The sequence below is a fragment of the Sceloporus undulatus genome, chromosome 4 (assembly GCF_019175285.1).
Source record: "Sceloporus undulatus isolate JIND9_A2432 ecotype Alabama chromosome 4, SceUnd_v1.1, whole genome shotgun sequence".
Lineage (NCBI taxonomy): Eukaryota > Metazoa > Chordata > Lepidosauria > Squamata > Phrynosomatidae > Sceloporus > Sceloporus undulatus.
In genome coordinates, this window is record NC_056525.1 from 203,316,188 (window position 1) to 203,339,929 (window position 23,742).

The 23,742-nt window shown below is 40.6% G+C and overlaps 1 protein-coding gene across 2 annotated transcripts; it reads right to left on the minus strand.

Annotated features, from left to right (window-relative positions):
* Nucleotides 1-324: 324 nt before the first annotated feature.
* On the minus strand, nucleotides 325-21,729 carry TTPA (alpha tocopherol transfer protein). Of its 2 annotated transcripts, none has more exons than XM_042463576.1 (5): nucleotides 21,431-21,729; nucleotides 10,501-10,654; nucleotides 7,532-7,725; nucleotides 6,448-6,558; nucleotides 325-3,824 (listed from the first exon to the last, which is right to left on the minus strand). In XM_042463576.1, the coding sequence occupies exons 1-5, from the start codon at nucleotides 21,623-21,625 to the stop codon at nucleotides 3,651-3,653; spliced, it is 828 nt and encodes a 275-aa protein (XP_042319510.1). In that variant the 5' UTR covers nucleotides 21,626-21,729; the 3' UTR covers nucleotides 325-3,650. The 2 variants fall into 2 exon arrangements, with proteins under 2 accessions (XP_042319510.1, XP_042319511.1); XM_042463577.1 differs by lacking the exon at nucleotides 21,431-21,729 and adding an exon at nucleotides 21,196-21,282.
* Between the last annotated feature and the right edge of the window lie 2,013 nt (nucleotides 21,730-23,742).

The window sequence follows — 23,742 nt, forward strand, 5'->3', positions numbered from 1 at the left end:
ACAAAACTGACTAAATAAATCTAATGTTACCAGTAGAGTAAGCCCACTGAAATGAATGGGACTTTTTAGTCACAAATAAAATAAATCCCATTGGTCCTGCATTTATAGTTGTTCTCGTGAGAACACTTGCACTTCATATATATATTTTAAAGTTAACCCAATGCATTCTTAACCTGCGAGTATGTCCTACTGCTCTCCAAAGACTACACTATTTTACAACTTTTAGATCTAACAATGAGCAAAAATACTGTGTGCTGAAATAACATTCAATGTTTCAACACTATTAGTGTTGTTTAAAACACATAAATGACAGGACAGCTAGAATCATTTGGGAAAAAATTAATTTATTTTCTATAAAGTATACAAAATTATAAAATTACATAAAATTAGATGTCTCTCTATATGATTTCATCGCTTTTTAAGAAAGTATATAAGTACAATCACAAAGACGCAACATATTATTGCAATTTCTTTTTTGCTTTGAAGTTAAATGTTTTCTTCTGTCCTGCTGATGCCATGTTACTTTCCGTATTATGTATCCAGAGTATCTCAAATTTCTATATATATTTCCCATTAATGGTTGAGTCAATAAATAACTTTCACATTTAAATTTTTTTTCCAGTTGTCAAAGTGACACAGCAGTCATGGCTGTGAATTTCCCACTATCTAGAAACAGCTACAGTTTGTGTAGGTTATGTAAAATGAAAGGCCCACCGGCACACTAAGGAAATGATTGAAAAGAAAATTTCCAAAAGGAAGATGTTAAGTTGCCCACAATTGTATGCTGAGTACAGAGTAATACAGAACTGAACAAATACAAGTCTTATTTTTTCCTAAAACAAACTAGAAATCTCTCAGGAATTTTCCATGGGTAGAAAGTAGCTTGAAAATACATGTATTCTGGGTGAAGAGAGAAAATGTCAAGTACAAAATTATATGCACAGTTTAAATTTTTTGTGCTTAATTTTTATTCTTAAAAAAGCTCACTATCCAGTTATAAAATTCAAGTGAATGACAAACTCGAAAGATATTCACTGTGTGTTTGCTTACTGAACATAAAAGAGCAGAGAAGATAATTAAAAGTGTGTGAGTGTGTGTGTATATAAAGTTTTGTTTATTTAGATAAGTTATATCCTGCTCTTCAGCAAAAAAGAAAAGAAAAAAAGATTCCCAGAGTGGCTTACAAATTGTTAATTTGATATCACAGTGTTAATTATAAAATAGCTGCCGATTCTACTACTTTTAGCGGAGAGACACAGATTATTATTTGTTGACATTATGTTAAAGTGCTTGTGGTTTAAAAAACAAAACATCCAACAAAACTAGGAAGAACTTGCTCACAGTAAAACCAATTCAGCTGTAGAATGGACTGCCTGAGGAGGTGGATTCACCTTCAGTGGAAGTATCTGCCAGTGGCACCACAATAACACCACTGAAACATCATCATAATGTGCTTTGAGATGTTTCAACAGTGTGTGTATTAGTTTGCCTCAACTTAAATTGTTAGGTGACTGTTGCTCAGCCTAGTGCACTCTTGCCATTTTGAACCAGAACTTCCACTGTCCTGACATTTGGCAATACAGGAGGATACCAGGCTAGGGAATGCTGGATTAGCCAGGGTTAGGTTAAAATGCAGCAAGTCTCATAACTATGAATTAAAGGCTGGCAGTTGCAATAGAAATACCCCACCTTCTTTCAGCCCTCCAAGCCACCCAAAAACTGCCTCCAAAGGGGCCCTCATATGGGGATCCACAAGAGGGCTGCAGTGGAAAAGAGGATCACCTCCACCTGGCTCTACTGGATCTCAGTAATTTGCCAGCAGAATTACTGGATACTACCTGTTTGAAGAAAGCATCATTTTTAAAAGGATATTTTTTTTTATACACACACCCTTTCTCTGTGTGTATGTTCACAGTATTCCCCCTTTTAGGCCAGTGTCAGCTTTCCAGTGTAAACAGCTAATATAATAATTGTACTACAGTACTACTCTTACCATTTATCCCACCTGAACGAAGCAGGCTAACTTAAATCAGGGCATAAATCCAATTGCTAGTCTCAGCAAGGAAAGATCCATGGGAATAATGGTGTTTACATACATATAAACTAACTATTCAACAAGTGATTCAATGCATCTACCCCAGTTTTGGACCAGCAATTGGATTTAATGCTGAGGAACATTTCAAACATGGGTAATCTTTCAGGTACAGTTAGAAGCCATAAGACAATCACTAGCATGTGTTAAGTATATTTACTGTCCTAATAGCTTCCAAGGGCATGTTGTTTAGTTACTTGCTAACTCCTTGACAGTTTGTACCATAAAATAACAACTAAAACTGCAGTCCTATATATTCACTTGTCTAGGAGTAACAACTAAAACTGCAGTCCTATATATTCACTTGTCTAGGAGTAGGTCTCAGTAAGTGAGAACACAGGGGCATACATACATTGTAAGCTAAGAAAAAGTTCCATTGAACACAGGGTTGCTTCTGAGTGAATGTGAATAAGTTGAAACTTACTATATATGATGCCTTAGTCACTAGATTTTATTGTAGGGCAGGGGTGCACAAAATACTGCTTGCCTAAGCTACTTTTGTGGTCCTCAATCCTTCCATGGTCCGTGAACTGTCCCCTCAAAAAGTGTGAATCCTGAAAGGAGGCTAATTCATTCTTTAAATAGGTTGCAGCTCCTCTGCACTGTTTAATGTTAAACCCATGTTTGAAAACCAAAAATGCTTGCTTATTTAGTTTATTTTAATGTGTGGCCCATTGTAGATCACTGTAGAAGCAGAAAACTGGCTCCCAGGTTTACCTTTCCCTGTTTAATCCCCCTCTAGTATCCCAAATGCAACATCACTGATAGACATCTAATCCCATTTCAATATCCCAAATGCAGCATCCTTCACAGACAGCAAATTTATACCAAACAGAAGAAACAATTTACACAATATATATTTAACATATGGAATTAATTAGCACAAGAAGTAGAGAAAGTGTCTTGTTTCAACTGCTTTTTAAAGAAGTTTAGACAACATCACCATTGGTCTAGCCCTCTCTATTAGACATGAGAGATAAATAAAGCTTTCAGATTTAAAGGCACCAAACTTCAGAGAACAAGATATTAAGGCAAGAAAAAGACATCTAATTTTGTCACTGGAAGAGTTGTGTACTGGGCCTCCTTGGAAAATGTGCACCTTTTTGGATTACAACTTCCAGTTAGTATGGTCAGTGGTTCACAAAAATATCTCTTCCAAGCTCTGGACCCCACACAGGATGTTCTTAGGCTTTTTAGTCCTCCAGTCTGATAGCAAGGCACTTTGTCTGTACAAAGTTGCATACTACCTTCTGGGAAGCAGATATCCCTTTAGAGCTAAATGTAAATTTATTTATATTCTTCCTCATTTTTTCCAGTAGCTTTATTATGAAATAAGGATATTTCAAATTATCTAAGTCGAGTCTGTGCCTGTAGTTGTTGTTCAACAGGTTGTGAAGTGGCTCAGCCAAAGCACATATGAATCAGCTCAAAAGCTTGAATTCAGTGATCCATTGGGATTAATTTAATTTCTCCTCTCTCACTCCCTGGTCCCTCTCCCTCTGGCTAGTAATTAAATTATGATAGTCCTCCCACAAAACATTTCTACCTTTTTAATGTACTACTCAAGCAGAGAAATACTCTGAAGATAACTCGCAGATCCCATTATAAAGTCAGTCCATTCTTTGGAAAGCTCTTCAATAGAGATTGCCTCACCACAGTATTCTTCTGGAAGGATGTTGGCTGGAAAATGCTGCTGGAGACTCTGTGAATAGTTACAGCCATGCATGTGGATCTGTAATGAGATGAACTGTTTACACTTTTGCACAGTTTATTCAGTAAACCAAAAGGCATTCCTGGAGCATATAATCCAATTAAAGAAATCCTAAAACTTTGTCTTAGTTAATATGAGAACTGATCTTATTGTCAAAAGCATCAAAACAAATTTAAGTAGACCTGGTGTACATCAGAGCCGCTTTCAATCATGGGAAATATTCAGAGTGATCTAGATGTAAAGCTGGCAAGTCTGTGTCTGAGAATGAATCACCTCCAAATTCCTATAAAGCCATGGGAGGGGATGATTATATGGGTGTGATGAGAAAACTAACTTCTGCTGTTCTCCCATTTTTCCTCCCCAACACTGGACCTCCTGTAGCCAACATGTCTTCAATATAAGAACTCTTTTTCTCAAAGAGGAGTCATAGACTGGTGTGAAACAGTTTCAGAAGCAAAAGCATTATTCTGTATTTAACTGAACCTATATTTTATATAAGAGGAATTTCTTATTATATCTATATCCATTCCAACATCTAATTTGTACCCTCTTTAGGCTATTTCAAATATTTGCAAACACAAACCACTTTTAGTGTATTAGGACAGAACAGCAGTCTCTAGACAGAACCTGGGAATTTATTACACGGGAGGAATTTATCTTAATTTCAAATGAAAAGAAAGTGGGGCTAGAACACATTCACATGAATGCGCTAGTTCAGTGAATTTACGTGAATTCTAATTGCGTTCAAACTGACTTCCCACTGCCCAAAAACAGCTTGCCATTGCCCAGAACTGCATGTGATAGTCTATCACGCAATAACGTTAAACCCCATGATTGCGTTCAGATTGCCATTGGATTATACTTCCAATTTCCCTCCATAGTAGCCTTAAAATTAAGTGGGCTTGAGAATAAGTTTTTCCACATTCAACAAATGCATGCTATTAATTATTCTTTTTTTCAAAGTTGTTCAGAAGTGGCAGCAGATGCAAAATATGGTTGCTCATATCCTTTTAAGGACTGGTTGGTGGATACATATTAGAAATGTGATATGCTGCATATACTGGTTATTTCTGTGTATTGTTCTAAGATGCTGATAATTATTTTTAAAATCTCTATTCAATGCCACCCTTTCCTGAGTCTGAGGAAGGCTACTCTTCACACTGTAGATCTGTTGGCTTTTCCCATATGAATTTCCCCCATAATATGTGTCTTCCCATTGAAAAACCTTTGTTATAGGTACTGAGGTAGCAGGACATTAAAATTCTTTCATTGGCCAGAATTTTAATTCCGAGTAGAAAGATTTTTAGTCCATGTATTTGGATCTGCCTTATTTACCAGCCATTCTCTGAGATCACTGTGGTACATGCAGATAAATTTAAGGAGTGTGTTTTCTCTGAGCCCTTGCTAAGATTTTGCAAAAGCTGTGACTTTGTTTCTGAGTTCTGTTTTGTTACTGAAAGGAAGAAAACCAAATCCCCCATGAACTATACAGAACCAAGGGAAAGATGAGAGGGAATAGAGGCTGCATTCTCTTCCTTCCCACTGAGCTTTTGGAGAAAACATAAAGAGCAGCTCATGGTTTCCACAAAGCACAGTGCAAAGGGAGAGAGGAGGTTTTCTCTGCCCTTACATCTGACTTTTGTGGGTCACAGCTATTCCCCCCATCCCAAATTTCTATGTAGAACTATGGAGAGGAGATTTTTGTTGGGCATGGGATCAGAAGAAGAAGAGCACTAGCTACTAGCAAGCTGGAGATGGGATTTCTGAAACTTTGTTCATTCTAACTTCCTGAATAAAAGGCAGAGCACTTCGTTCACCACAAATCTGTTTATGTAATCCAGACTTTTTTATTTGTTTATAACAGATAGAGCTTCTAATGGACATGTCTGCAGTGTTTTTATTTTATTAGGTTCTAAATCTTTTTAAAAATTGTTTTTAACTTGTGTTTTTTAAACCAAAGTTAAATTGTGTTTTAACTTTTGTATCAAAAGGGTTTTGTTTTAAAACTTTATTGTGTTTTTAAAATGTTGTATGCTGCCTTGAATACCATGCTGGGAGAAAGTTGGAATATAAAATAAGTAAATAAATGAAGCCACATTGTATCACAGGCCAAAGGTATTTGCAGAAATTTCCCAGTTAGAACAGCCTAGCACACTGCTGACCACAACTAAATATTAAATGGTCATATTAGTAGTTCCAAGTAGTATCAGTAGTTAAAAGACAAATGATTTGAGATCATTATTTTAACTAATTTATGCAGGTATTCTATGTTGGGTTAAAGGCAATGCATGAAGAAGGCATGCAGGGACAACATATTAGCCCTGGCCCTCTCTTTGCACATTTCCATCACCCTATTCACATGGACAGTAGCCCTGAAGAGGAGTGCTTCTTCCGTCCATATAAGCTCTACCTGTGATTTTCTGAGGTTTCAAACAATTAGGAAAGCCTCCATGAACAGTAGATTCTCTCCACCTCAGGAGTTTGCCCTCTGTATGAGGAAGGTGATGAAAAGAACAGCACAGGAGGTAGAGCTAGCAAGTGCCTCCCATTCCTCCCACATTTACTGCAGTCCTGTTAAAATAAACCTAGGCTGAACTGATTAAATGCACAAATTTCTTAGAAAAAAATGTTCACTTTCACTCACCCGCGCCTTGATTTTTTCAGAGAGAAAGGGCTTAATTATGGCAAAGACAGGATGGAAGAACAAAGGCTCGTTAATCAAGTGGATACCTCGAACTTTTAGTGGGAAGGAATCCTGCAAAAAGAAAAAATGAGAAAGGGAACATAATACAAGGTTCCAAATTTTGTAATTCTGATGCTTATATTCATATGATAAATTGTCAGCATGTTCAAAATACAGAATAATTTCCCTGCTATAACCATACTTGCCTTTTGAAATACATGGTAACTGTGCTCAGGAAATATATGAAAACTTTTTAGTGTATTCTACTGCCAACAAAAGATAATTTTCCACATGATGCAGTTTATCATGATAAACCGCAGGCAGGCATATGGTCACATATGACTCTTGGGATGTCCTTGAACCCCCAACAGCACCTCAATTTTATTTGATCGATAAAGCAATTTTTCCAGCCAAAAACATTTCAAAAAGTATCTAAATTACTTAATTATGCTGTTCCAGAGGGGTATCCCACACTGCAACAATGAGACCTCCCTCCAAAATAGCCTGAAAGGTTACCAAGGCTGCATCAGCACTGCAAAAATCAACCAGTCTGACCCCACTTTAACTGCCATGGCTCGGTGCTAGGGAATTCTGGAAACTGTAGTTTGTTGCAGCACTCAGCTCTCTGACAAAGAAGGCTACATGTCTCACAAAAGTTCATTTCCCAGAATTCCATAGCTTTGAGCCATGGCAGCTAAAGTGGTGTCAAACTGCATTATTTCTGCAGTATGGATGCAGCCCAAGAGGATTCCCACTTCCAGCCATGTAAATGTCAGCTCCAGTGGTATAGCTGCAGTCCTCCAGAAGAGGTAAAGATCCTACAGACTGTACTTTCAGTGAAGTAGAATGTGATTAAATTTATTCTGTTTCTATACCTATGTTTTCTCTGCTGTTCCTAAATCATATAAAACTGCTGTACTAAATTACTCTGTCCTGAAAGCTATTTAGTTATTTTTGTAATATATAAAATGTAGAATTTATCTGTTTTTTAAAATATTTCTCATACAATAGATATGCTTAATTAGAACTAAGCACCAGGACTTACTGTGAGGATGGCAGCTATTTTTTTGGCCACTGTTGGAGAGATCTGAAAGGCATGAGCAAATCTCCATCCTTGGAGATCAAAGATAACCTTGACTCCATTCCGCTGTGTCTCTAGCTCCCTTACAATAAGCTCAGATGTGATAAGGCTTACACGAAACACATCAAATGCTGTAAACGTCTTTGGATCCCATTGTGCTAAATGGAAGAAAGAGAGGCATGTGATTCATTCTTGGCTCTCCTGATTATTAATTGACTGATAAAAACTTACCCCATTAATTCAACTCAGTCATAACAATAGTTAAGTAACACAACAGTAATCTCAATAGTATCTTAATAATTTCAGTTACTAATCGGTTCTTCAATCAGTAACCCTCAGTTCACTGCTCATCAAAACACACATACACCCCTTAAAGAACAATTAATCCAACTGCACTGTTTATGTCTGTTAAGGAAAAAGCAACATGGGATATACAGTAAATGAAATAAAACATGTATGTGAGAGTCAGGGTGACTCAGCAGAAGCCAATTGAGAACCACACAGGTGTAAATGGTAATACAATTAACAAGTCCTGAATGCCAAGGACAAGAAATGTAAAGTGGATAATTGGACACACCTGACAATTGTTAAGTGGTCAAGGCTGAGATGATGAAATCATTAATTGTAGGATGAACCAAGAGAACCAATGAGAATGATGTACACGCCTACTGGGTGGAAACAGACAACAGTGGGTGGTACCATGCATTGACTATAATAATGACTATGCATCCCAATGTATTTTGTGGGTAGTAGTAGAGGATAGTGAGGAGTAGAGTATTGTTGTATTGGAGTTGTGTTGGATAGTTTTGAAGCTGTATATAGTAGAATAAAGTAGATCTTTTATATAAGACTACTGAGTTGTCTGGTGTCTTGGGTGAAGCTACAAGAACCAGCTGGATCCTGAAGAAGGGTGAAGACTTCTGTGGAAGCAAGAGTGAGAAGGCTTGGAGAGTTTGTCGGGGTCTTCAGCCTATTCTCTGTAACTCTGCTAAGCTATAACCACTGGCCAAAACTGGTCAGCGCGGTGCACAACCAGGTGGTGAGTTCAAGCCAGAGGTGAAGAGCTACAACTCCCATCATCCCTGACAATATCTTCATTGTAAAACAATCTATCCGTATAGTTGTCAGGATTCTGCAGATCCTGTCATAAGTTTTATAGTAGCAACGTACACAGTTTATAATAATAATAATCAGTATTTTTTTATTTATATCCCGCCTCCCTGTCTGAGCGAACCGGCACAGTTTACAAGTTAAAACAATACAGTCCCATATCCCAGTATCCCACCCACCCCCTAAGATAACAATTAAACAATTCACAGTTTAAAGCATACTTTAAAATAACAAGACAAACAATGGATATAACAGATTCAAAGAAGTAATGGGTTCCGATTTTTGGTAGCCAGTTATTCAGGAAAGGCCTACCAGAAGAGATCCATCTTAACAGCTTTTTAAAAGCTGTTTAAGCTGGATCTCATCCGGCAGGCCATTTCATAATCTGGGAGCAGTTGCCGAAAAAGGTTCTCTGGGTGGTTGCAGCCAGCCTAGTTTTCATAGGCTGTAATTAATCCCTCCCAGAGGACCTTAGTGTGTAGGGTGGATTACACAGAAGGAGGCGGTCCCAAAGGTAGGACCCAAGCCATTTAGGGCTTTAAAGGGCATTACCAACACCTTGTACTGCACCCAGAAACTAATAGGCAGCCAGTGGAGTGATTTTAAAACAGGTGTTATGTGATTGCTTCTGGCTTTACCAGAAACCAACTTGGCTGCCATGTTCTGCCCTAACTGAAGTGTCTGAACTAAGCACAAGGCTAGCCCCATGTAGAGTGCATTGCAAAAATCGAGTCGTGAAGTTACCAGCGTGTGCACTCAGTTTCTAGGTCCTTCACTTCCAGGAAAGGGTGCAGTTGGCATATCAGCAGAAGCTGATAACAAGCACTCCTGATCATCACATTTATTTAGGGATGCCATATCCTGCCTGTAGGTGGGGCAATCCCGCTTTGGGCGGTGCCATCCCGGTCCCTGTCCGGTTTGGCGCCAAGACCGGGATGGCACCACCTGCGGCCACTTCCGCCCCTGCATGCACTGCGGGGTCCTCCAAGGCCTCACTGAGGCCTGGGAGCGCTCTCCGCGGTCAGAGCTCCGGCCACGGAGACGCTCCCTCCCAGGCCCCAGCGAGGCCTTGGAGGCGGCTTCGCAATCGCGGGGTCCTCCAAGGCCTCAGCGAGGCCAGGGAGGAGGAGGAGGCCACTTGGCACCGCGGCAATTGCCGCGATGCCAAGAGGCCCCCGTGCCTCTTCCCAGCCTGGGAGCAGGCCGAGGCTTTCTCCCAAGCCGGGAGGAGGAGGAGGCCGCTTCGCACCGCGGCGATTGCCGCGATGCCAAGTGGCCCCCGCCCCACGCCTCTTCCCGGCCTGGGAGCAGGCCTAGGCTTTCTCCCAAGCCGGGAGGAAGAGGAGGCCTCTTGGCACTGCGGCAATCGCCGCGATGCCAAGCGGCCCCCGCGCCTCTTCCAGGCCTGGGAGCAGGCCTAGGCTTTCTCCCAAGCTGGGAGGAGGAGGAGGAGGACAAGGTTTGAAAATGTAGGACTTTTTTTTAAAAATTTCCTGGCCAGGAAATTTAAAAAAAAAGTCCTACGTTTTCAAACCTTGTCCTACATTTGTCCCGGTTTGGAGGTCCTCAGGTATGGCAACCCTACATTTATTCCCATTTGCAGTGGCTAACACAGCTTGTCCATGACAGGCTAAGGGTCCTTCTTTGCTATGTCATTTGAATATACCCATAATGCTGCTGATATCACAGACTTTCATATAGGATTTGAAATAAGAGGAAGCTAAATAATAATAACAATAATAAAATGTATTTGTATCCCACCTCTCTGTGCAACACAACTGGAGTGGCTACATAACAGTGCTGCACAAAGGAAAGTTACTTACCAATTCTATAAATGAGCACTTTGCTGCCAGTTGGGTCTCTCTCTTTCAAAACTCCATGGTAACCACTATGCAACAGGCCAAGAACTGAGTAAGGCTGTAAATCTGCACTTATTTCTGGGCATTCAGTTCTCCACTTGTGATAGTTTTTTAATAGCTACAAAACAATTAACAGAAAAAGAGACAGGAAACATCAAGGTAACTATGGAATAATTTATAAGATCATTTTTATGAAACATTACTTCTCTCCCATTAGCTTTCTACATTTTTCATTTAGGCCAATGTGGAAATAAGTCCAACAGGATTTACTAACGATTACCATTGAGCAGACATGTACTGCACTGTATTTTCACTGAATTTACAATCTATATGCATATACATTTTATTAATTCTGTTTGGCTACATTTTAATATCTGTAATTCTACTTCTTATATTTTGCAAATGAGTCAGTATTTGATAAAAACTGATACATTTGCATGGATAAAAAATGATAGTTGGAATTAGCACAGATAAAAACTGATAGATTAAATATATATAGTTTTTTGTGGGTTTTCCGGGCTATGTGGCCATGTTCTAGCAGAGTTTCTTTCTGACATTTCACCAGCATCTGTGGCTGGCATCTTCAGAGAATGCTTTGCCTGGAAAAATTGGGTGTATATATACTGTGTGAGCCTGGGAATGCAGGAGTGATTTGCATGTGTATTGTTCTGTGTTGATGGCTGGCCTCAGCCTGGGAGGCTAATGCAAACGAGGATTAATGTCTGCTAATTAGTGATCAATTATCTGCTGGGAAAGCCCCTGACTCTGAATGGTTTCCCATTTGCATTTGCTGTGTCCTTATTTTGCTAATCTTCAGAACTGGTAGCCAAATTTTGTTCACTTCAAGGGTTTCTTCTTTCCAGTTGAAATTATCCAGATGTTTGTGGATCTCAGTGGCCTCCCTGTGCATCCTGACATGGTAGTCGTTGGCATGGTCCAGAACTTCAGTGTTTTCAAACAGTATTTTATGCCCTGGACGGTTTGAGGCATATTTTCAAATGGAGGACACTTTTTAAAAAAGTGGAGGACATGTGAAAAAAATTGCTGATTTTTTAAAAAAATGTTAAGATAAATGCATGTTTCTGAGGCTTCTATAGACAATTGCCCCACCATGCCCCCTTGCGCGAGAGACCAAAGGCCCCGGCGGCAATCAGCAGCAGGACCGGGCTGGGGCGGTCCCAAGGCCTCGCCGGGCCGCATCCGGCCCGTGGGCCACAGGTTGCCTACCCCTGCTTTTGACAATGTATTTTATTGTTTCCACCTCAAAGAGAAAGCTTAAAATCCTCACAATTTATTCTATTGCTATTCCAACTGGATTAAGATGTATTTCAGTAATTCTTTTGTTAGCAACAATGGGTCTCTTTTTTCAAAGAACTTTAACCATAGTCAAAGGAATCCCCTTAAAATGCAGATATTGTGTTACACTGATCCATTATCAAATCTATTGAGAGCAAAGTTTTTGTGGGCTAAGTTTCTGCTATCTAAATGTCACTGCCCTGTTATTAACATGAAGTACAGCCCACTGGGAGATATTCAGACAGAACCACAACAGCTGTCTGCCAAAGCTTGAAATTGTGTAACAATTGTGAAGGTAAAAGCATGGGGAAAAAAACAAATATTTCTAGCAATTTGAAATCTAGTATCTTTACAAATAGAAAGCCTTAATTTGCCATTCTAAAACAGCACAATCAATTCCTGTACATACATCTTCCTGTTACTGGAACTGCAGGCTTTTCTTCTTTGGCAAGGAATACCTAAGCAGTTACTAACACATCTGATCCAATTCACTAAGGCCAATAACACAATTAGATCTAGGCATGGCCCTAGACTTCAGTATAGTTATCCTTAGGCTTTCTGCTTTGTCAAGGAATAAACGCAGTTCTTCATTTATGAAAAAGATGAGCTGAGTGAAATTTATTTTGAAAATGATCGTCTTCCATGGTGGAACAACTTACTTACTGGAAAGCCTTTTATTCCAACACAGAGGTCTTATATGCAAATTGGTTGCATTTTGTTTAATTGTAGAGTGTGAAATTTGGTACTATTCAGTTCATATTGGACTGAGTTGTGAACATTTGCAGTCGGCAGACAGTGTCAACACATTACTTATTACATAATATTTAAATGAAAAGTAGTCAATACTATACTGGTTTCTCATAGTACTTCTCATATACAACTTGCATATCAATCATATGGAATGTCCATATCGATATTTATTAGCTGTTCACTTCTTACCCTTTTCTCTGTTGTCAACTGGATGCTTTTTTCTGTTTTGTTTTGTCTTGTTTGTTTTTTTTAAATAAAACTGGAGCTTTCCCTTATGTAGGGCTGCCAGGTAAGGTCCTTCCACCTTAGGGGAGCTGCACCCTAGGGCAGCCCTTCCTAACATGGTACACTCCAAATATAGTGATAACAGACCATATCATTCCCAAATGACCAGGAAGACAAATACGTTATAGTCCCACAGATCTATATGATACCAAATTGGGGAGGGACAGCCTAGGTTATAGCCTCTATAGCCCTCACTCAAATGTTATGTGGTAGCCTCCCCACCCTTTACTGTTTATGTTAGGACCTTGAAAGAAGAGCTGTGGGATAAAACATCTTACAAAAAGGCAATAAACATACAGAGAAAAGGAGGTGACGAAATCTTCATATTGTCTGCTCACACACCTATTAGAAAACCCATAAAAATATACATGTAGGCCAACAGTATTAATTAAAAAAAATACTCAGCCTCATATCCCCAAGTAATTCACAAGTGGCACACAATGATGTCTGCCATTTCTGGTTGCTCTCAGCACCCAGTAACAATCAGAAATGCAACAGTCCTGAAGTTTCATTTCAATTATCTAAGCCAATAACTAAAATACCCTGATACACCAAATGTTGTATAATCCTTTTTTAAAACCCTGCTGTATGTTACAACATCTTGCAGTAGCACGTTCTGTAACTTGTTTATGTGAAAAGGTATTTGCCTTAGGCTTGCTTACAAACCTCAAACAAGTAGGAGCTCAGTACAAAATCACAATCCACATTGAAAGCCTCCAAATATCATTTACCTTTTGTATTTTATTAAAAACGGGCCAGAATTCACTACAGCAGTTACAAATGCATAACCTAGGGCCAAAACACACTGCAAAAATAATCCAGATTGAGACCACTTTAACTGCCTTGTTAAGGAATTCTGGAAACTCTAGTTTTGTGAGACATTTAGCTTTCTCTATCAGAGAGCTCTGCAGACATTACAAACTATAATTCCCATGATTTCCTTGCACTGGGCCAGGGCAGTTACTGCGTTCTCAAACTGGATTATTTCTGCAGTATGTTTTGCCCCTAGAGTCATCATTTGTGACTGGTTTGTATTTAAGAAGTGTGTATGGATCAATAAAGTCCCCCAGTCCTGATTTACTGGCCAGAAGACAGTGCGAGCGACAGATGTCTTTCCCACTAGTCAGTCTGGAAGCAGAGAACATTTCCATCCTCCTTCCCACCAGGGATCTCTGGTTCAAGGGGGAACTGAGGCTGGAACCCTGCTTCTGACTGTCACAACAGAAATTACTCATGAGAGAGGGTGCGAACTTCAGTAACCTGCTTCCTGGCTGACTGGGCAACAGACCCCTGACACTTACAGCAGCTGATGTCATGTGCCTTCAAGTCAAGGGCTGGTAGACACAATTTAAATCCAGAACGCACTGCAGAAATAATCCAGTTTGAGACTGCTTTAACTGCCTTGGCTCAGTGCCAAGGAATTCTGGAAACTGTAGTTTTGTGAGACATTTAACCTCTGGCAGAGAGCGCTGGTACCACAACAAACTACAATTCCCATGATTCCGTAGCACTGAGCCAAGGCAGTTAAAGCAGTCTCAAACTGGATTATTTCTGCAGTGTGTTCTAGACCTTAGTTATTTAATTAAGGTGGTTATGAAGCTAAATACAGCATCATGGACACTGCTACAAATAATATTATTATCCCCCCTTGTAAGTGTCCAAACCATAGAAAAACAGGATAGTGTTATAGTGAATAGATTCAAGATTAGCTACTGCTTGAAGGGGCATGAGGTTAACAAAACTTTACCTCATCCATTAGTATCTTGTTGTGAAGAGGAGAACTGTTCAGTTGTGAACACTTTGTACTAGATTAGAACTGGATGCAGGGGAACAGACAGGCATGGAGCCATTTATTTGGTCTTTACAGACATAACATCAACAGATGAGGAAAACAAAGAGCTGAAAACTGTCCAATTATTATTATGGGTCATTTTCATTTCCCAAGATTATGCAACAGTGAACAAAAGTGTTTCTTTAGAAATAAACATAATAAACTTTAGAAATAAACAATATACATGCAAATCACTCCTGCCTTTCCAGGTCACACAATATATATACCCAAGTCCTTTCCAGGCAAACATTCTCTGAAGATGCCAGCCACAGATGCTGGCAAAACGTCATGAAGAAACCCTTCTAGAACATGGCCACATAGCCCAAAAAACTAAACATAATAGTGAGTGAAATCATGCTTTTGATTAGAACTACCATGGGTATAACATAGGTGTGGGGGAAATGTGGCCCTCCAGATGATGTTGGACTGCAACTCTGATCACTCCTAGCCAGGATAGTGAAAAATGCTAGGAATTTCAAGCCAAGAACACTTTTCCTAATCCTGGTGTAAAATAATTAATCAAGAATTAATATTCTAATAACAATCAGATGAGATAATGATCAAGGACTTAGATTCTGTCACAGTAATTCTGCAATACTTTGCTGTGGTCTGAGGATCTTCTCAAGTCTGTATGCAGCTTCTTGCCACAAGGAAGGAATGAAATCAGCTTCCATAAAAAAAGGAAATGGCAGGACCTTTCTAAGGACCTGTAACATATCACTTTACAAGGACATTAGTTCCTCAGTTTCTGAATCTCTGTTTTACAGGTGCAGGGATGGATGGATGACAATAGATAGATAGATAGATAGATAGTCTATTTTCCTATAAATTAGCTGAATAGCTCTACTGAACTATTGCAGTGGCTCAGGAAAATCAGTAATTGCTGTAAAGGGGGATGAGAAAATAATTTTGGTGAAGGAACAGAGAAGATTTTGTGATGATCACAAGAAGACATGAAATCAGGAGATATGAATTCAGTCAGAATAAGCTATTTTCTAACACACTCAATAGCAAAGCATGGGCAATATGTATGTTGTATTCCCAGATTACAATGAAGTTTATGTCCTTGCAATTTTTCAGGTTTTCAAAGGAAAGCTGCTTGATGTAGTAGAGATAATAGATTTTCTGTCACAGTCATAACAGTAAAGAATGCTAGTGCACATAAATTTGTTATCGATCCAATGAGGAGTTTGGCTGTAGACCAGATGTATTGCTTCGTTTAGACCCACCTATGAATAAAATCAATGTTGCCATTCATAGCAATAATACTTGCAGCATTTTGCTCTATTGTAACTGTGAATCAATAATTGCTGTGCCATGAAAGGTTTGAAAGAGGGAAGTTTGAATGTCAATGTATGATTAGAACTCTGCCAGCATTCTTAGATATATTCTAAAGCTATTGTGCTTTGTGGATAATTACATGCACACAGGGCCACCGTTAAACCAAAGGTAACCAACTTTAGAATACTGTACACTAAATAAGTGATTTCATCTAGGCATTAAATGGGGTAACCTTCAGTGTTGCCAACAAGCCTCGAAGATATTCCCCGGAATGTTTTACCAAAATCCCAACTCCCCAGAATTCCCCAATATTTACTGGAATATTCTGTTAAAATCCCCGGAAAGAAATTAAATTTCCCAGATTCCAGGGAATTCCCTAGAAATTGGCAATGCTAGTAACCATGTAATTATTTCATTCTTATACCTAAAGCAGAATCCCTCCTAAACACAGAGATAATCCTGCATACTCCCTTTAAGGCATTTAAACACTAGTAAAGAGGGCATCAATTTGGTATTCCTCTTCAAATGATCCTTCATGAGTGCATGAGTAGTAGGTTTCAGGTTACCAAAAGATTAGCAAATACAATTGGGAGAATTATTACTGTCAAAGAGATAACTGTATTTCTACCTCCCCATAACATAGCAACCAACACTGAAAGCAAGAGAAAGAAACCTACGCTATTCTTCCTCCTGCTCCAAGATCTTTTCGTGTTTTCAAATGTATTAGTGTAAGTATGTATCACACACAAGTGTGTGATGGACATATGCATGTGCAAAATGAAGTGTGTCGAGTTCATGTGTGTTAAATAAGGGTGCTAGTGTATGAGAAGAATGTGTGTATCATCATCAACATAAATAAGGCAATAGCTGTGCCTCTGTGCATGAGCAAGAGGAAATTTCCTTCCTTCCTCTCCACCTACCACTGCTGTTGATAGTACTCTTATTTATTTATGTGGTCAGAGGGAATTAAATGACATGGTATTACAGTACTGATGTGGCATTTCATCAGGACTCTGAATAAACTGAATTTGTAGTATTGTGTTACTGGGAACACTGCTATAAACATTCCAGTGATCACCAGGACTTTGAACCATTTCTAGTGGGCAGAAAATCAATGTATAAACCCTTTAAGTAAATATGTAAAACAAACCTTGTTCAGAGAGAGCTATGGCAGTCGGTGAGGTGCTGTTAATTTGTTTAGACCTAAATCCATAGGAATGCTGGGAGTTGCACTTCAACAACATCTGGATGACAACACACTTCCCACTCCTGCCTTAAATCTAGTTGCTACTCCCAGGTAGAGGTGAATCATTTTATCAGTGGGGTTTGCCTAGGTGCTCATTTACCATTCAGCAATTAATTCAATGGATCTGCTCTAGCTGGAACTAGCAATTGGTTTCAGTCCTAAATAAATTGATTTCCAGTTCCTATCTGATCCTTCATCCAGGTACTCTGGGCCACGAAGATTTTGTTCCCCCCCACCCCCCACCCACTTATTTTGCACATCTTAATTACAGATGAAGCAAAGTATAAAATTTCAAAGAGAAGTATACACCCTTCCTTGGCTGTTGGGGAGTGTGCTTATTAAGTATATGACTCACATATAGCAACAAAAGGCCTTGCGTAACCTTAAAGACTAACAAATTTACTATAGTGTAATAAAAATAGCAGCAATAGATGGTATTAGCGTTTGTGTACACTGTTCACAAAGTGACCATACCTATGGAATCTTATGCCAAGATTAATTTATCTTTAAAGCAGTGGTTCTCAACCTTTGGTCCTACAGATTTTTGGATTTCAATTCCTGGAATTCTTGACCACTGACCCTGCTGCATGGGAGTTGGAAGTCTAAAAAACTGAAGGACCAAAGATTGGGAACCACTGCTTTTAAAGTGACATACAATGAAGTGATACCCTTAATCTAAGGGCCAGTCCACATATGACTCCGCAAGTGGTTCTCCTTCTCTTTCTAGAAAGCAAATGCAGTGGTGGAGACAAATGAATGTGATCAGATGTGTGGTATCTGGATGCATTTAACTCTTTACCTGCAATCAGAATTCCTCAATGACTCAGCCAGCAGCTATCTAACTTCTAAAGTGCAGCTTCCCCTTTTATGATCTATCAGGCACCAGCAAGGCACATGCAAAACCAAAATCCTAATGCTTTCTTCAGAATATTTAATTAAAGGTAATTTCTCAAAAGTAAACATTCAGGGGTAGCTGTGTTGGCCATTTAACAAACGCAAACATGTAGAGGTAAAACATGGGAATTTGGACTGAATTTGCATGTTTTACCTCTAAATCATCAAAATGTTCCTGATGCAAAAACATAGAAACTTCTTGAGGAATCCATTGTTTTTCTCTGCCTACAAAGAGGCCTGTGACTTCACTGGAATGGAGACATATTGGATTGCAAAAGAGAGGTCCCTGTTGAGATGCACATAGACTTTAGATTTAGATTTCCTGGACTTTGAAAATCTCCCTATTGCTGCATGGCCAGAAGGAGGAGGAACATGCAGGCATCTGATAACATCTCCATTTTTTTTTACTCCTGTTTAGTTTGTAACATTTTGCCTGATGAAGAAGCCCATGGAGCTTCGAAAGCTTGCAACAAGTATATTGTGCATTTTGGTTGGCCAATAAAGGTATCACTGATGGATTTTTGTTTGTATTTTTTAAAAGTAGTATTCCAGGTAAGGCCTGACCAGGACAGAATAGAGTGGCACTATTGCCTCCCTCGATCAGACACTATACTTCTGTTCCCAAGAAAGTCTATGATAGATTTGAGGGACCCTTATCAAATTTATGGCTGTATCCTACAGAATCCTGGGATTTGCAGTTTGGGGAGGCACTGGCAGAGGATGCTAATTGCTTTGTGAAACTTTGAGCATACCCTCCAGTATTTCAGATATAAAACCCAAGACATGTGATTCATTCCCCCCCCCTGCAAAAAAAAAAAATCTCAGCCAGTTTGGAACAATTGGAAGTTGGAATCAAACTGGGTGGGATTTCATTCTGTAGCCTAGGAAAGAAAGTAAGCAGACATGCCTCATCACACACATACACACCCAAATCTAAGTTCCTAAGTGGTGAATGACTTAAAGGCAACAACACACATACACAAGAAGAACCAAAGAAAATGATCAGGAACCTCTCAGGAAAGCCAGGTTGGGAGCCCACCTGTTTCCCTCACAATCTCCCTCATGTGTGGTTTCTCTTTTTACCCAGTGGCATCATTAGGGTGGCTGCAGCCACAGTTGCATGTGAAATGTCAGGAATAAATTACTGTATTCCAGAATGTGGCCAAGCAGCCTGGAAAACCCACAGAAGACTATTCCATTTGGTGAGATATGGGAATTACGACTGATGAGTAAGGTGAGTACACGTGTCCCTCCATATTTGCTGAGGTTAGGGGCACAGGGCCTCCATGAATGTGGAAAAACTGCAAATAACAAAAACACTTTGTTTTTACCTGAGAGAACGCCTCTCTAGGAACCTCTAGGTCCTCCAGAGCAACTCTGTGGTCAACATCTTCCAGACATGGACCATAGAACTGCACTGGAGGAGCTACAGATAACTGCTGGTGTGTTCTCTCTAAGAATCTCTATGTCCTTCAATGTGACTTTTGGTTAAAGCTGAGTACAGAGCTGCACTGGAGGACCTAGAATATTTCTAGAGAGAAGATATTAATAAAATCCATGAATAATCAAAGCCACAAATGTGGAGGAACGAGTGTCCAAATAAACACACCTAAGGATTCATCCTATCACCTTACTTGTTTAACTTACGTGCTGAAAACATCATAAGGAAAGCATAATTAGATTCAGAAAAAGGAAAATTGAAGACAAGAGGAAGCGACATTAACAACCTAAGATATGCCGACGACACCATAATATTAGCAGAAGACATTCAGGAATTGAAATAGTTAATAAGGAAGGTCAAAGATGAAAGTGCAAAGGCAGGTCTGTTGGTGGACATAAAGAAAACAAAAATAATAACCATAGAAGAAATACACAAATTCAATCTAGACAATGAGGAAATTGAAATAGTTAAAGAATTCCCATATCTAGGATCAAACATTGACCAGAATGGAGACTGCAGTCAAGAAAGAAGAAGAAGACTAGGAATGGGAAGGGCTGCTATGAAAAAATTGGAAAAGAGCAAAGATATACAACTGAGCCCTAAAGTCAGAATCATTCAGGCCACTGTATTCCCAGTTACCATGTATGGATAGTGAAGAAAGCAGACAGGAATAAAATCAACTCATTTGAAATGTGGTGCTGGATGCAATGGACAGGCAAGAAGACAAACAAATGGGTTCTTGAACAGATCAGACCAGAGCTTTCCTTGGAAGCAAAGATGTTCAAGTTGAGACTATTGTACTTTGGCCCCATCATGAGAAGGCACAGATCACTAGAAAACACAATAATGTTATGTAAAGTAGAGGGTAGAAAAAAGAGAGGAAGACCACAAACCAGATGGATAGACTCAATCAGGGGGTTATGGGCAAGGGCTTGTGGGATCTGGGCAAGGCAGTGGAGGATAGGGATTCTTGGAGATGTCTCATCCATGGTATCACTATGAATTATAAAATCATAGAGTTGGAAGAGACCACAAGGGACATCCAGTCCAACCCCCATTCTGCCATGCAGGAACTCTCAATCTAAGCATCCCTGACAGATGGCCATCCAGTCTCTGTTTAAAGACTTCCAAGGAGGGAGACCCAGAACTCTCTGAGGAATGAATGTGTTCCACTGTTGAACAGCCCTTACTGTCAGGAAGTTCCTCCTAATGTTGAGGTGGAATCTCTTTTCCTGGATCTTACATCCATTGTTCCAGGTCCTAGTCTCTGGAGCAGGAGAAAATAAGTCAGCTCCCTCCTCAATATGGCATCCCTTCAAATATTGAAACAGGGCTATCATACCTCTTAACCTTCCCTTCTCCAGGCTAAATATCCCCAGCTCCCTGAGTCTTTCCTCAGGGCATGGTTTCCACACCTTTCACCATTTTAGTCGCCCTCCTTTGGACACGCTCCAGTTTCTCAACATCCTTTTTAAATTGTGGTGTCCAGAATTGGACACAATATTCCAGGTGAGGCCTGACCAGAGCAGAATAGAGTGGCATTATTTCTTCCCTTGATCCAGACACTATACTTTTATTGATGCAGCCTAAAATCGCATTGGCCTTTTTAGCTGCCTCATCACACTGTTGACTCACGTTCAACTTGTGGTCTACTTGGACTCCCAGATCCCTTTCACATGTTGTCTCGTTCAGCCAGGTGTCTCCCATCCTTTATCTGTGCATTTCATTGTCCCGCCCTAAGTGCAGTACTGGAGGGCAACTAACAACAACAACAACAAGGATGCTGTATGTTGTGGGAAAGCAGCAGGAGGTCAGGGGGCGAAGGGGGTGCCTCCCCCGCTGCTTGGGAGTCCCCTGCTGCTGCCCTTACCTTCCAGGCCAGCTCGCCGTCGAAGTCCCTGGCTCTCAAGAAGGGGAGCAGGTGGGCCTCGTCCAGGAGGAAGGGCAGAGCCTGGAAGCCCTCCTCTTCCTCCTGGGCCCTGCGCCTCAAGGCTGCCACTGCTGCCCTGACCAGGGGCGCCTCGTCTGGAAGCTGGTTGAGGTCCTCCTGGCCTGGGCTGCTCATGGCGCTGCTGCTGCTGCTGCTGCTCCAGCCTCTGCAGCCAAGGCTTCCCCGGGAAGGGCTCCTGGCCCTGCTGCCAGGGAGGGAGGCTGCTGGGTTGCATAATGGTCGGAGGCCGAGGGAGCAGCCGCTGGCAAAGGCCGGAGGAGGCTCGGAGCAGGGCCAAGGACGCCTGGCAGGCAGCCCCCCCCTCCGCCCTTCTCTCGGCCCCAGGCGAGGGCCAAAGGCCCTGGGCAACCTCAGGTCACAAGGCAGAGGATGGACGAGGCCAGGGAAAGGGAGGAGCTGGGCAAAGAGAAGCTGAAAAAGCCCTCAGAGAAATACAGTCCCACCTTTGGGACTCACTGAAATGAAGAGCCAAATGCACTGAGGGAGTAGACTCAGGTCTCGGAATCATCACAATGCTTTGCAGAGAGCTCTTGTTGCAGCCCCTTTGAGACTCACTGAAAGAAAGAAATGGGCAGCAGCAGCAGCTTTCCTAAAGTCTACTTCCTCAGATGCATTGCTGAAGCTGACTGAAGTCTAGGAATGCTCCTGCTGCCCGTTTCTTTCTTTCAGTCTCTCCACAGACTGATTCTACAGACTATTAAGGCAGGGAAGACGCCAGCCACAGATTCAGGTGAAACTTCAGGGATAAACTCTTCGAGAACATGGACACAGAGCCTGAAAAAGCCACAAAAAACTATTCTTCCAATTAGTCTCAAAGGTGCTGCAAGGTCTCGCTACAAACTGATTCTACAGACTAACATGGCCATATTTTTGCATCATAGAAATACAGTCAGCCCTCCTTATCCACAGATTTATTTTATCCACATCCATGGCTTGAAAATATTCTCTCCCTTTCCGTTTGTGTGTGTGTGTGTGTGTGTGTGTGTGTATATATATATATATTCCACATATCAAAGCTGGATATTGCCCTCTTATATAAGGGCCACCATTTTTCTATGCCATTGTATTTAATGGGACTTGTGCACCCACGGATTTTGTTCTCCACAGGAGGTCCTAGAATCAAACCCCAGTGGATAACAAGGACCCACTGTATAGACTGGTGCTTCTCAAAATGGAGGACATTTTGGAATTCCTCCTGAACAGGAAAAGGAAAATGGAGGACAGGTCAAGGAAAAGGAGGATGGATTGGTCACCTCTCTGCCTGCCTGGAGTCATCCCATGTCTCTCTTGGTGGGAAGGAAGGAAAGGAGGCCCTGGGACTGAGGTGTTTGGGGAAGCATTGCAGGGAGGGAAGGTGGAAGGCTGCCTTGGGGGGCTCTGGACCATCTCTTAGGAAGCCCCCTGGCAACATTTGCCATGTAGAAGGCCACTGGATGAAGGGACTAAACACCTGAGGAGAAAGTGCACTTTTGTTTTTGCGCCTCCCCTGAGGCTGAGAGAGTGTAACTTGCCTAAGGCCACCCATGACTAGTTTCATGACTGAGCTGGCAATTGAACCCAGGTCTCTAGGGTTGTAGTCCTATTAATTAATTAATTAATTTTACACACACACACACACATCCTTTGACTTATGATGGCCCTAAGGCAAACCTATCATGGGGGTTTCTTGGCAAGATTTGTTCAGAGGAGGTTTGTCAGAGTCCAATATAAGGGCTTGATTCCTTTGGGATTTCCTTGGAAGCCAGTGCAAGTCACACTCTCTCCGCCTGAAAGAAAAGCAAGGGCAAACCTTCCGTGAGCAAACCCTAAGATAGGGCTTGTCCTAAGTGGAACTCGACTCGACTAAGTGGGACTCGACTTAAGTTTGGGGCTCGTGTTGTTTTAACTGTTTTATCTTTTATTGTTCACCACTGTGATCCTTGGAATAACGGTATATAAATAAATATTATTATTATTATTATTATTATTATTATTATTATTATTATTATTATTATTATTATTATTATGGTACATCACCACCACAACAAAGGGAGAACGGGAGAATTTAACTCCTCTCAGCTAGCCTGGGAAGTTACTTTAAAAAATAAAGAGTGCACCTAGCCATGTGTAAAGTGATATCCTTGTAGCCAGTGATGCAGCCAGGTGGAAATTTGGGCAGGAAATCCTTGGCACCACTCAGTAGAATGAATGTGCAAACACATCAATGTAGTTTACTGTATTTGAAGTGAAGT